We start from the raw sequence: 14,162 nt of genomic DNA, 5'->3' as shown, positions 1-14,162 counted from the left end.
CCAGGAAGAGGTCATTAGAGACTTTGGTGTGAGCAGTTTCACTGGAATGCAAGGGTGGAAGCCAGTTTGGAGAGGGCCTAGGATGGAGCTTGAGGAGAGGAATTCCAGACACTGATTGTATGCAAAGTTTTCAATGAGTTAGAGATGGGAGGGAAAAGGGATTTTGGGATGGTAGTTGGAGAGGCAAGTGGGATTAAGGGTGGGGTTTTTTTAAGACAGGAGAGACTAAAGCGTGTTTATAATGTGAGCTAAAAGAGCTAGAGAAGAGTGAGAAGATAAGGGGAAGAGTAAGGTCGGGAATGAGATTGGCATGAGTGAGATCAGGAGTTGGGATGGGTCAGTGGGACAAGTGGGGGGGTTTGTAGGAAAGCGAAGATAAACTTCTGCATCTGTGATAGAAGAGAAGGAGGAGAGTTGAGGGAGGGGAAGGATGAATGGAAGGAAGGACAAGTAGAGGAAGTTCACTAGTGAGACTAGTTAGCTTGGCAACTAAATTATCTGAAGATTTCGTTTGTACTGAGCATGCACCAGCCCAGAGCTTTCCCTGAATTTGCTCTTTCTAGCTGCCAGAGGCCATTGTGTCTACAGGCACTGGTCTCAGCATTCTTTTGTCCTCATCACCTCTCCCCTCTGCATTCAAACAAGTCAGGCTGGTGTCATAGTAGCCACTGCTGTTAGGAGGAGAGAATTTCAAGAAAAGTTCTGCTTAGCTTTTGGATATCCTGCAGTTCAGGAATGGAGCATGCTTAGCTACTCTGTGGGGCTGGGGAAAGCTCAGTCCAGTGAACTCATAGGAGCTGTGATGGGATGGAGTGTGCTCAGCAAAGGCAGAACCTTTGGAGAATAATGTTGTTAGCCTCCAACAAACCTCTATCGAGAATGTGCAAACAGAGATTTGTAGGGGCTTATAACTTGGTCAAATTTGGGAGGATTTTCACAAGGTTGGCACAGGATGCATCCCTGACACCAAGGCAACCTCTCTATCAAATTTCAGGTCGCTGCTCCAAATCCTGGACGCATTAGAGCTTGTCAGTGAAATAGTTGTAAGAATCTATTAACATCAAAACTTCAAAAAATAAGACTTTTTAATAAATGCAGAGAACTTGTAAGTAAAGTTCCATGGAAAGAAAATCTAAGAGAAGAAGGAGTTTAGTAGAGCTGGGGCAGTTTTTCAAAAAGACAGTATTAAAGGAACAACTGCCAACTATCGTGATAGGGAGGAAAGCTAGGAAGTATAGTCTAAGAGGCCTATACGGCTCCATCAGGAGCTCTTTAGTGACCTGAAAATCAAAAAGCAATCCTACATTAAGTGGAAACATAGACAAATTGATAAGAGGAGAACAAAAGAATAGAAACAAAATCAGAAAGGCTAATGTACAAAGGGAGTTACACCTAGCAAGGGACATAACAGGCAATAAGAAGAGGTTCTTTAAATACTTTAGGAGCAAGAGAAAGATGAAAGAAAGTGTAAGTCCTCTATTTAATAGTCAAGGAGAGCTACTAACTGATGACATGAAGAAAGCTGAGGTGTTTTATGCCAGTTTTGCTTCAGTCTTCACTAAAAAGGTTAATGGTGACCAAATACTCAACACAAAAAGGGGAAGGAATATAAGCCAAAATAGAGAGAGAATAGGTTAAAGAATATGTTGATAAGTTAGATGTAGTCAAGTCAGCGGGGCCTGATGCAATTAATGCTAGGGTACTTATGAATCTAGCTGAAGCAATCTTGGAGCTGTTAGCAGTTATCTTCGAGATCTCATGGAGGATGGGTGAGGTCCCAGAATACTGGAGAAGGGCAAACATAGTACCTATCTTTAAAAAGGAGAACAAAGACAACCTGGGGAATTATAGACCAGTCAGCCTTACTTCGATACCTGGAAAGATACTGGAAAACATTTTAGACAATCTGTTTGTAACCACCTGGGGGATAGCGTTATAAGGAATAACCAACATGGATTTGTCAAGACCAAATTATGCCATACCAACCTAATTTACTATTTTGATAGGGTTAGTGACCTAATGGATGGGAGGAAGATGTAGTTGTGTGATATCTTGATTTTTAGTAAGGTTTTTGATGCAGTCCCACGTGATAGTCTCATAAACAAACTAGGTAAAAGTGGTCTAGATTACATTTCTATAAAGTGGGTGCAAAACTAGTTGAAAGACCGTATTCAAAGAATAGTTAGAAATAGTCAAACTGGGAGGGCGTAATTAGTGGTGTCACACGGGGGTCAGTCCTGAATGTAGTACTAGTCAATATTTTCATTAACGACTGGGATACTGGAATGGAGAGTATGCTTATAAAATTCACATATGACACCATGCTGAGAGGGGTTACAAAGACAGGATTAGAATTCAAAAGGACCTTAATGAATTGGTCTGAATTCAACAAGATGAAATTCAATGACAACAAGTACAAAGTATTTCATCTAGGAAGGAAACATCAAACGCACAGCTACAAAATGGGGAATAACTGGCAGGTGGCAGTATTGTTGGAAAGGATCTGGGGGTTATAGTGGATCACAAATTGAATATGAGTTAACAATGTGTTGCAACTGTGAAAAAGGCTAATATCATTTTGAGATGACAGGAGTGTCATATGTAAAACATGGGAGAGATAATTCTGCTCTGCTCAGAACTGGTGAGGCCTCAGCTGGAGTACTGTGTCCAGTTCTGGGTACCACACTTTAGGAAAGATATGAACAAATTGGAGAGAGTCCAGAGGAGAGCCACAAAAATGACAAAAGGTTTAGAAAACTTGACCTATGAGGAAAGGTTAAAAAACCGAGCGTGTTTAGTCTAGAGAACAGAAGACTCAAAGTCTTCAAATATGTTAAGGGCTATTATAAAGAGGGTGGTGATCAATTGTGCTCCCCATCCACTGAACCTAGAACAAGAAGTAATGGGCTGCAGCAAGGGAGATTTAGGTTAGATATTGGGAAAAGCTTTCTAACCATAAGGGTAGTTAAGCTCTGGAATAGGTTTCAAGGGAGGTTGTGGAATCCCCATCATTGGAGCTTTCTAACAACACCTGTCAGGGATTGTCAAGGTTTACTTGGTCCTGCCACAGCACTGGGGATGAACTTGATGATTTCTCAAGGTCCCGTCCAGCCCTATGTTTCTATGATTTGATGGGCAAAACCACATATTTTCCCCAGACCTTGTTCTTAGAAATGGATGAAACATTTACAAAATTTTAAACTTTAAAAAACTTTTTTAAAACTCCTAAAATTTAAAAAAATAAAATCATTCTGAGACTGGCACCTGGACTGGAAAAAATTGAACTGAATGGCTAAAGTTTGAAAAAATAATAAGCAACTCAAAAGAGGATGTTGCAATCAGAATGGATTTGATTTAAATCACTAGTCAGGAAGACTTGATTTAATCATAGATTTCTGCATAAAAGTACATTCTTGTTGGTTGTCAAAACCTTAATATATATTCTTCACAACTCAGAGATAGATGTAGGTTTCATTTGTAGACGGTACACGCTATACATTTTTAAAGTGATTTATTTTGAAAACTTTTCAGATTACTTTTAAACCTATATCAGAAAATGAATGAATGATTGTTTTTTTCATTTACCAAAGGTAATTGAAGCAGATATTTATGAAGTCACTGGGAGGTGAACTATCTCCAATTCATCAGGTTAATCATTAATATTTGGAGGATTTTCTTGCCAGGGTGTATTAGGAGGAGAACATCACCAGACAGACATTTAAATTGTTTTACTTAACTAAAACAACAGTGTTATGTATTCTGGATTTTTTTCTTCAACAGCAAACATATAATATTTTAACAAAATAAGCATATGAATTTTTGAATTTAGTTAAACATTCAAGTTTTTTAAAATCAGATTTGTTTTTGTTAAAATAGTTTTTAACTAAAATAGTTAAATGAAATATTAATAAAAACAAAACAAAAATTAAATAGACTATGTCAGCCAGCTCAACATGAGAAACTTAAAATATTGGCTTCTGCATCTAACTCAGTCGTCTTCACCTTCATTTTCCTGTTTGTTTATAATCTGGAAAAGAAAAACAAGCTTTCCTGCTTTTTCAGGTCCCAAACAATTTCTCAATTTGGAATGAATTAGTCCAAAGGAAGAAAATATTCTTTCTACACCGGCAGAAGAAGCTACTGCTGTTAAAAGTGAGATTATCACTTCAGCTGTCTCTGAAAGGTGCTTAAGTGACTTCCACCAGTTCACTGGTGTGACGTTCTTTAAAACATCATCAGCAAACATATATTTCTTGAATGGTTCAACCTTAGCTCTGAAGTTTATTATAGTTGGCATTATGGAGGGATGGTTGCTGGATGTCCATGTCATAGCCATCTCCTCTTCTTCAGCAGTTAAGGTTTGACCCTGGTACCGAGTATTGAGAATATTTGCAAGAAAATGAGCTGGAGATAGTGCTTGTCCTATTCGTTTTTTTAATGCTTGTAATTTAACTCTGTCATTGCATATTTCTCTTTTTAAGATATCACTCAGTTCCTTCCAGATTCAACAGCATCAGCAATAAAACAGTGATTTCCCTGCATTTTGTGCAAGGCTAGAGAAATAGGCTTCAGGGTACTCAGCATGTGTTCAACATTTCTCTTAAGCCCTATGTTGAGAACCTTGGTTGTGGCAGTGCCATCTATTTTTTCCATGATTTTGTTCACAAACTGTCATCAGATTAGGCCAGTTCTTGATCTAGTGCTCAAAACAGTCCACTACTGAGTTCCATCGCACGTCTTGTGGGAGAGTTCGCTTGGTTCCTCCCACTTTTTTCAGAGCAGCTGCTGCAAAGTGATTGTTACGGAAGTATTTTGCAATTTTAACAACATTAGCCTTTATTTCTGGGACACTGAAGTCTTTGGCTAGGAGGTGCATCAAATGAGCACTGCAACCGTATGTTATTAGCTTGGGACTCGCGTCTAAATATTTTCTTCTCATCTTGGATACATGTGTAGCATTGTCTGTGACCAAGCCGCATACTAGACATTTGAGTTTTTTTTCACAGTTTGTTATAGCTTTTACTGCTACTTCTTGTAAGTATTCTGCTGTGTGTGCATTTCCTGATGTATCAATTGTTTCTGTAAGGAAGACATTCCCTTCTTTTGTTATCACACAAGCACATACAACAGGATCATTGTGGACATTGCTCCCAAGACTTAGGTTAACAATTTCACCCTCTAGACCTTTTGCACACTGCTCAATTTCTCTTTCATATACTTTATCGGGCAATTTGCCTGCGACATCTGGTCTGTTGTGTGGACTGTATCCTGGTCTTAATGACTGAACCATGTTAATGAAGTGTGGGTTCTCAGTCATACGGAAAGGAGAGTTTGTTGCATAAACAAACCGGGCAATTTCCCCATCAATTATCTTTTTTGTAATCTGCTGGTTCTTATCACAAATTTATCTGTGCTTGTTTCTGGATGATGGAAATTTTTTTTTCTTTTTGCTACAGGTGATATACTATAGCTATGTGACATATGATATGAGTGAAACACTATCATTGGCAGATAACTCTGAAACTATAGAAAATGATGGTGGTCTTGAAGGTGGATAGTCTTCAGAATCCATCCTCAACATACAGGATTCTCCTAAACAAAATAAGTCAGTGCAGTTATTTAATTATTATTACCATGCTGCTCATTTAATATTACTCATTGCATTCACTGACACTCAATACTACTTTAAAGGTGAAATTGTAAAAGGAAGAGCTGCCTATTTCAGCTATTTATTTTTTATCACAACTGCATCTAAAATGGTAGTACCATAGAGTAACAACTATATTTTGCTCAAACATGAGAATTCAAGAATAGTCCAGAAGGAAGACAGGCAGTCCCTAAGAAAGAAGTATGAAACAAAAAAGTTTACCAACCTGGAGATCCTGCATGTTCAGACATGTTCCTTTCATCATCTTCAATGCAGCTTCCTCCTGAGAAGGAACACTTCTCATGATGTTGTTTTGTTCGGGCAACCAGATCTTGCATTTCTTTGTTGCACTGTTTGCATTTTGCACCCATGCCTGTCTTACTCACGGGTAGGGGAACTTCATTAAAATATTCCCAAACTGGCTCTCTTTTACGGCCTGCTGCCGTTATAGGTTTTCCCTTCTAGTGAGAGAATGGTATGGTAGATCTCAAATCAATGAAGGCTACACTCAGAAGGACCTCAAGACTTCTGGAATATGTTACTGAAACAGTTTCACTTTTGTTTCTACTGCCTGTCTCTCCCTTCTCTCATTTATCTCCAGACTTCTTCTCCTTGTCCAGATCTATTCTGCCCCCAACAATCTATTCATTGAACTTTTTGAAACTTTGCACTTTTAGAGAGAGGTAAGGGGTTGACTCTGTGACACATGTGCAGAGGGACAGTAGGGTTGAGGTCTGTTATTTCTCACCTCTATTTATTTATTTATGTATTTGAAAGCATTTTTGCTGTTAACAAGCATGTTATCTCTAGAGACACAAATCCACAGTATGAGAACTGCAAAACTAAGTATCTCTGATGGTGTCTTCTAGACTGAGCACTGAGTCCCATTGGGTAGATAGAAAGATTAACCTAAATAATCTGTACAGAAGCCCCTGGAACACCATAAAATTGGGTCCGTAATCCATGAACTATTGGAACTCATTTACAAAACTTTTCTTAAACATTACATGAATATATTGTCTCATACTATAGAATTAGAATTTATAATCCCTATACCATGATGAGATATCGCTGAGCTATAATGTATCTTAATTAAAACTATCTTTAGATAGGTTTTTTCCTCAAAAAGCATTTTATCAAAAAATTCCAATTTAAATTAAAAAAAACAAAACGATTTTTAATATTTTTTTAAAGAATCATTGATTTTTATCCACCCTGGTTGCAATCGAAAGTGTTGGCGGCAGTCTTAACTATCGGTGTCAGTATTACCTCTTCCTATAATAAATAACTCCTTATACAGACAGCCGTGTGATTAAAACCACCTTTTTCTTCTAAAGACTGCAAACCAATTGTGGAAATGCTTCACGGGAGAAAGGTGAAACCGACACAGTTCAACAGCGATAACAAAGATAAAATCTTTTGAAAAGGTGAGGTTTTCAGGTGTGTAAAGTGGAGAAGAATGGATTAAAATGGATATCAAAGGAAAGGCTCCCAGAGAAAGTACATGTGCACTTAAAGTACAGTGGTGGAATCCCTAAAAAGCAGATGCTGTCACAGCACAGATGTGCATAAGAATAAAGCTGTGTCTCGACTATAGCTAGTGTCATATATTTTTTTTAAATACCAGTTAAGCAATTAGAATAAACCAGAGGGATGTCGAAGCTGTTCCAGAAATGTGCATTAAAAGTAGCCGATTTGCACGGATATGAATGGTTTTAGCATAATAGTATTATCCTGCAGAATTTGGTTTAGGGCAGCAGTCTGTGTGATTAAAGATGTAAACTGGATGAGAAATAAGAATAAAAACCAGTATCTTACCTTCTGTTTGGGTGTTTCAAACTAGATAGGAGGGCACTAGCAAGTGGTTACAAATATTTTAACCAACATTGGGTGGATTCATGGATTGCTTTGTTTTCTGTCGATTCAATTCTTGATTTTGGCAGAAATTGATAAACATTAAAACATTTCTGATAGCAACATAAAATGTTTTCCATACGTTACAGTGCTGCACTTTTATGAGGATCTTTGATCTGATATAAAGCTAATCCCACCAGTTTTCTGCGCCTCTTTATATTAAGCATTATAATATGCAAATACTTAGCTTAATGTTAGGCTTACACAGAAAGAGCATGATCTATTGTATTCATGTTAAGTATCCAGGCTACACATCAAAATATTGAGAGAAGTGTTGTTGACTCTAGAACATCTGTCTATCTGCCTGCAATTATTAATCTATATTTTATGATAATTATATTTTTACAGTGCCATAAATGTGAATGGTACTTTATGGACAATGATAGGTCCCTGCCCTGTGGATTTAAAAACTTAAGTGGACGTTTTTGTTTTCATTTTTCAATACTTTAAGAAGTTCCAGTTGAGGGCATTTTAATATTAACTCACAGCTCCAAATATCCTCTTGAAGTTAAAAGCTGATTAAAATCAGTAAAATGACACTGTTCTGCAAGAATTAAACTGTACTGTTCTCTGTGTCCGGAGTCCCTTGATTGCAGAACCTTTAGAGTTGGTTATATGCCTCCAAAATAAAAAAAATATATATTTTTCCTGGAATTGAATGGCAGTTTATCAGAACAACAATACCAATAACATATTCTTAAAAGAAATCATGGGTTCCTATTTCTTGAGTGTTAGGATCAATTTATGTAATGGAGTACGTAGATTCCTCTGTATTTTGACAAGAATAACTTGCAGCTCTTTAAACCCAAAAGAAGGACAGAGAATTTTGAAGCAACTCAGATATTTTGTGTACTCACTAAATTAAAGGGAAAACATTGCTTTTGTAGTTAAACAGCTGATCACGTCTGTTTTCTTGTCAAGTATCTATATAAATTGGTTGTAAGGCTAAACTGTATCTCAGCATGATCACCACTGATTTGCAGCACAGTAGCAATGGTTTTGTAGCCAGTTGTAGCTGAATTTGGATCAGTCAGGTGGAAATTTTCATAAGCAAAATACTTTGGTTTGGTTAGCAGTCAGCTTTGGCTGTGGTTGCTTTTAGGAATCAAAATACTTTTCATTGGCTTGAAGGTTTTGTCAGTTTTGTGTGAAGAGGTACTGACTTTACAGTGAATTTAGTTTTACTGTGAATTCATAAGATCATAAAAGCAATGCATATAGTAAGTCAAAGGCTATACAGTAAATCTTAAATCCATTTGTATTTAAAATCTAATCAGTTATAATTTGTGCTCCAGCATTTTTCCAGTATTTCAGTACTTTCCCCTTTATAACTAAGTGTAAAAGCCTTTATTTGATCTGACAGTGAGGCTTTTGAGATTTACTGCTCTCTTCATTTTGTCCTGGATAATCCTGGAATGCCTAGTACTTGGATTTGCTGGAGACAGCCACAATTTAGATTAGCAAATTGGAAGGTGGTCACTCCAAATAGATACAGGAGTACTTGTGGCACCTTAGAGATTAACAAATGTATTTGAGCATAAGCTTTCGTGGGCTAAAACCCACTTCATCGGATGCATGCAGTGGAAAACACAGTAGGAAGATATATATATATATATATATATACACACACAGAACATGAAACAAAGAGTGTTATCATACACACTATAACGAGAGTGATAAGTTAAGGTGAGCTATTACTAGCAGGAGAGAAAAAAAACCTTTGGTAGTGATAATCAAGATGGGCCATTTTCAGCAGTTGACAAGAACGTGTGAGGAACAGTAGGGGGGAAGAATAAACATGGTGAAATAGTTTTACTTTGTGTAATGACACATCCACTCCCAGTCTTTATTCAAGCTTAATGTAATGGTGTCCAGTTTGCAAATTAATTCCAATTCAGCAGTCTCTCGCTGGAGTCTGTTTCTGAAGCTTTGTTGTTGTGATAGTGCGACTTTTAGGTCTGTAATCGAATGACCAGGGAGATTGAAGTGTTCTCTGACTGGTTTTTGAATGTTATAATTCTTGACGTCTGATTTGTGTCCATTGATTATTTTACGTAGAGACTGTCCAGTTTGGCCAGTGTACATGCCAGAGGGGCATTGCTGGCACATAATGGCATATATCACATTGGTAGATGTGAGGTGAACGAGCCTCTGATAGTGTGGCTGATGTGATTAGGTTTTATGATAGTGTCCCCTGAATAGATATGTGGACACAGTTGGCAACGGGCTTTGTGGCAAGGGTAGGTTCCTGGGTTAGTGTTTTTGTTGTGTGGTGTGTGATTGCTGGTGAGTATTTGCTTCAGGTTGGGGGGCTGTCTGTAAGCAAGGACTGGCCTGTCCTCTGAAACCTGTCCAAATAGATAGTAAGTATTCTTGCTTGGGAAGAAAGCTAGATCATTCACAAAAGTTCTCCACTTCTTTGAACAGCTCTGCAAAGTGGGAGAGTTTGTCTTTTGCCATAGTTCCCTGATGAGATCAGGTTTACATGCTCCAGAAAGCTGCTAATCTTGTGGCCAAAACAGTGCATAGTATTAGATCTATTTATGAGATATGTGCTAATTTAAATGGGCAATGTGGGTGGTGTTTATAAACCTCAATAATCCAGATTTCTCTCTTAAATTAAACTGCATCTGTCTGCTCTTGCCCTCCTGTGTGTGTGTAGGGGGGAGGAGGTAGGCGGAATGGAGAGCCAACAAAATAAAATGAGTTTGGCTTGATTTTTTTCTTTTAATTGATCGTATACTTTTGTCATGTTCTTATTAGCATTAAACTCTCTTACAACAAGCGTGGTCAAAATGCATAATTATAAGGAAATGACCCTTTTTATAATTTTGGGTTAGCAACATGTAACCCTTCATCTCCATTGTGCTTTAGGGCATTTCGTCATTCTTTTGTATAACAATGAAATTCTGTGATCTGCTTTTAAATGGTGTTTCTGTTCAGAATGGTTCATGTTTCCAGAGAGAGAAAATTAGTATTCATTGTTTGGCACTACCATTTAAGAGAGTTTTATATTTGATTTTGTTGGATTGGCTAATTTGTATGAAGGTTGTTGCTGCCTTGAAATATGTGAAAGAACACTTTATTATATTCAAGACTTCAATCCTCTGCCAAACTCTCATTTGAAATAATAGCAAGTATTTTCATAAGGCCTTGATTTTCAAACAGTTGTGTGTGCAATTGCAATCCTAATTTGTACTGGTAATTAGCACAGTTGCATGCACGAACTGGGTATCTGCACATGACAATTTCAAGTTATGTACCGTTTGCTGGGCAAGCACCTGATTTCTTCATGTATTCATTCTATTTTCACACAAATTAGGCATGCACATACGATTTTTCAAAAATCAGGCCCAAATTATATGTAAAACTAATCATGGAAAAGCATTCTAGGGAAAAGGGGAGAAGTGCTGTCAGTTGATTTTGAAAGTGGGCTGGACGGAGCAATAGAAAGATACTTAAACAGTCATCTTAGTCACAGGTGGACTAAACGATCTAGAAGGCTGTTTTCATTTCTTTGATTAAACATGTCAGTTCAAAAAATGCTAATCACTCTCTGTTCATTTGTAGGCAATTCGCAGCTTTCAGGTGGCCTTGCACATCTATCCAATGAGCCCTGAACTATGGAAGGAAGACCTTACCTGGGCAAGAAAGCTGCATGAACAGCAAAAGAAAGCAACAAAGACTAAGGCGACACAAGCTGAGGCAAAAGAAGCAGATGTTGCCCATGAATCAATTCCAGACTATGACTTTGAAAGTGATGAGATTGTGGCAGTTTGTGCAGCTATCGCAGAGAAGGAGAAAACTGTTTCAGCAACTAAAACAGTAGTGATTGTGTCTGCTTCAGGCACAGTAGAGACCGTAACTGAGAAGGAGGAAAGTTCGACAACCCCCGATGATACCGTTTTTATCAGAGCCCGATAGTGCAGCATAATCTTTTGCTAGTATTCTTTGGAAATCTAACGTTACTTATCAAGAGTTGGAAGAATTCTTTTTAGCAGCAGTGGAACAGGGTAAAATAGAAGGGGTCATTATTTCTGAAGTAGCTTTTTCAGAGGAAAAGGGTTTTAAAGAAAATATGACAAAACGACAGATAAGCAAAGACCTGAATTTCTGCTGCTTCCATACTATCAACTAGGTGTTGATATTAAAACCCATATTGTAAGACTTCACACATACAATTTGAAAACACTGATTACATTATCATAACTGCTTTCATCCAACTCAATTTCTTAATTGCACAGTCTAAACAACATCTGCTGTTTCTCCTGTAATTAATTATCAGATACTTAAAAAGAAACTGGAAAAGAGAAAGGTGATTTAAGTATTACAGCTCAAACCTGTTAATAATTAACATTATAGATCAACACAATTGAAGTGTGACTCTGAAAGCTTGTTCTCAGAAGTCTTTATTTTCAATAGAGGATAGGGTTTTTTATGAAGAAGTTACAGATCACAGATAGTCCTTGTAAACCTGGGGTCAGATTCCAAGCCTATTGAGATCAGGGGAAAGATTCACATTGATGTCAGTGGGCATTGGATCAGGCACTTCATGCATTATTTGGAGGGTGGTGCAAAACCAAGCAACAATTACACCACACATATTTAGGCACTATTAAATACTTAACTTACACCTACAGAAGAAAGGACATTCAAAATTGAGACTGGAACTGCTCTTACCTTGACCCATCCCAGTACACGTAAGTATATCGCCTTATACGCAACAGTACATAAAATGTTAGGAGTCCCCAGTGCACAATGGGGAATGGATTAGGAATAGATCTTTAGATGCAACTTTTTTATGCTATGGTGATTTTACAGCAAGACTACAAAGAAGGGAATCTATTGCTGTGTTGTGTGGTCAGGTTCCTTGTGGTATGGCACTGCACTCATAAAGAGTTCGATGATTTTTTGTTTTTAACAAGCCACTTATTCTGGATAGCATCTCTTTTTATTTCTGTTGCTTTGTGGGGGCTGTGTACACTTGCTAAAATACATGAACAAAATACATCTTGTGCTGCACACGAGGAACACAGGATGCTTCATTTCGTTTGCTTGCTGGCTAATTCTAAAATTTCAGTAATTCATAATGGGTCTCCCTTTCGTGGGTGGGGTTCTAATGTATAGAGCACCCATATATGGGAGATGTGTGTGTATAATCTTTCCCTTCTGTGACAAAAAATAGTTAAAGCTCTTCTTTTGTAATTTGGAAAACATATTTTGTCCAGGGCTGATATTCAGAGGCTAAATTTCAGCTCAGATAAAATTTTCCTTAATCCCTCAAAGACAGGCTTTATAATAGAATTACTGATAAACCTATACTTGTTGGACCAACAGGCACTGTAAAACTGTTGTACTATATATGTTAATAAGACCGTCTATACAGCCATGAAAGGATCATCCTGTTATTGCACAGCCTCAAGAGAATCTGTGTTCCACTAGGGTAACATTGGCACTGAGAGGGATCAGAGCAGATCTTTCAGGTACAGGGAAGTTCTCCTACTTGAAGATTTGTGCATGGGGCTGTAATTCTACTTGTATGCATTGGTAGGATATATTTGCTATGTCTCACTTGGATAGAATTGGACTAGATGACCCGATATGTCTCTTCATTCTATGCCTTCCAGTGTATGGTACATTCATACCATTCATCCAGTGTATGGTTTCCTTCCTCCTGTCCCAAGTTTATATAAACCCATATCTGCTCCCATTGAAATTAATTGGAAATTAATGGTTCAGGGTCAGGCTCATGAAAGGATGCCCTTGCATACTGTCAACTTGGGTGGATTTTAGGCCAGGTTTGAGAGGTCAGCACTTACATCCCAAGTGTGCAGAACATGTGTTTCCCTCTGATTAGATTAAATTAGATTATTACTTCCAGGTAGTGAGGTGAGTAATAACGTCTTGTATGAGGGAGCACCTAGCACGCTTCTTGTGGTGGTGTGTTATTCCCAAATTGGGAAGTTTGACAGCTGGTGGTATGAAGCTCATTCTAATGTTGTACAGTGTGTTGTGCTTTGCATGCTTAGGTCTTGCTTGTTGGATATCTCCATATTGTAAATAAAGCGTGGACTTCTCTGCTCGTCATTGGTGGCTGTTTATTGTGGAAGCTGGGTCATCGAGGGAGGTGTGCAGTTAAGGGAGGTGTGCCCCTGATGTTTAGTATGTTACGGTATGATCAACCTATTGTCTTTTGTTTCTGAAAGTATTATTTTTTGTATATTACTCTAAAACGTAATAATTACAGTAAAAATTGGTATTGAAAAATCTTGACCAACACTTAAAAATATCCAACTTCTATCCAAAGCAAGAGTTTTCGGTCCCAAAGAGGGAAAGCATTTGAACTGAAAGGGAAATACCTTTGAAACCTATATATGCTTCAACTGCCGGAATTTATTGCCTCAAGCAATTATAGGTAGCAATGGAAACAAAATTGGTATTTTCCACTTTTCAAGGCTTCTAACAACTTACACTTTAATATTTCACACCTTAGTTTAGTAGAAAAACTACAGAAAGCGTTTGTGGTTTATAGGGGCACAGTTATGGCAAGATCAAGCAATAAAAGGCTGTGGAGGAACAGTTTTTTGTCTATATATTTTCC

The 14,162-nt window shown here is 37.7% G+C and overlaps 1 protein-coding gene across 1 annotated transcript in view; it reads left to right on the top strand.

Moving 5' to 3' along the window:
- TTC33 (tetratricopeptide repeat domain 33) overlaps positions 1–13,687 on the top strand; it is a 124,592-nt gene extending 110,905 nt beyond the window's left edge. Inside the window, exon 5 of the mRNA XM_074952502.1 lies at positions 11,132–13,687. Within this exon, the coding sequence (XP_074808603.1) occupies positions 11,132–11,485 (354 nt within the window). The 3' untranslated portion in view covers positions 11,486–13,687. The remainder of the gene's footprint in view (positions 1–11,131) is intronic.
- The last annotated feature ends 475 nt before the right edge of the window (positions 13,688–14,162 follow it).

Source organism: Natator depressus, chromosome 5 (assembly GCF_965152275.1).
Source record: "Natator depressus isolate rNatDep1 chromosome 5, rNatDep2.hap1, whole genome shotgun sequence".
NCBI classification, from domain to species: domain Eukaryota; kingdom Metazoa; phylum Chordata; order Testudines; family Cheloniidae; genus Natator; species Natator depressus.
The sequence above is the reverse complement of the archived record's forward strand: the minus strand, read 5'-3'. Positions and strand labels throughout refer to the sequence as shown.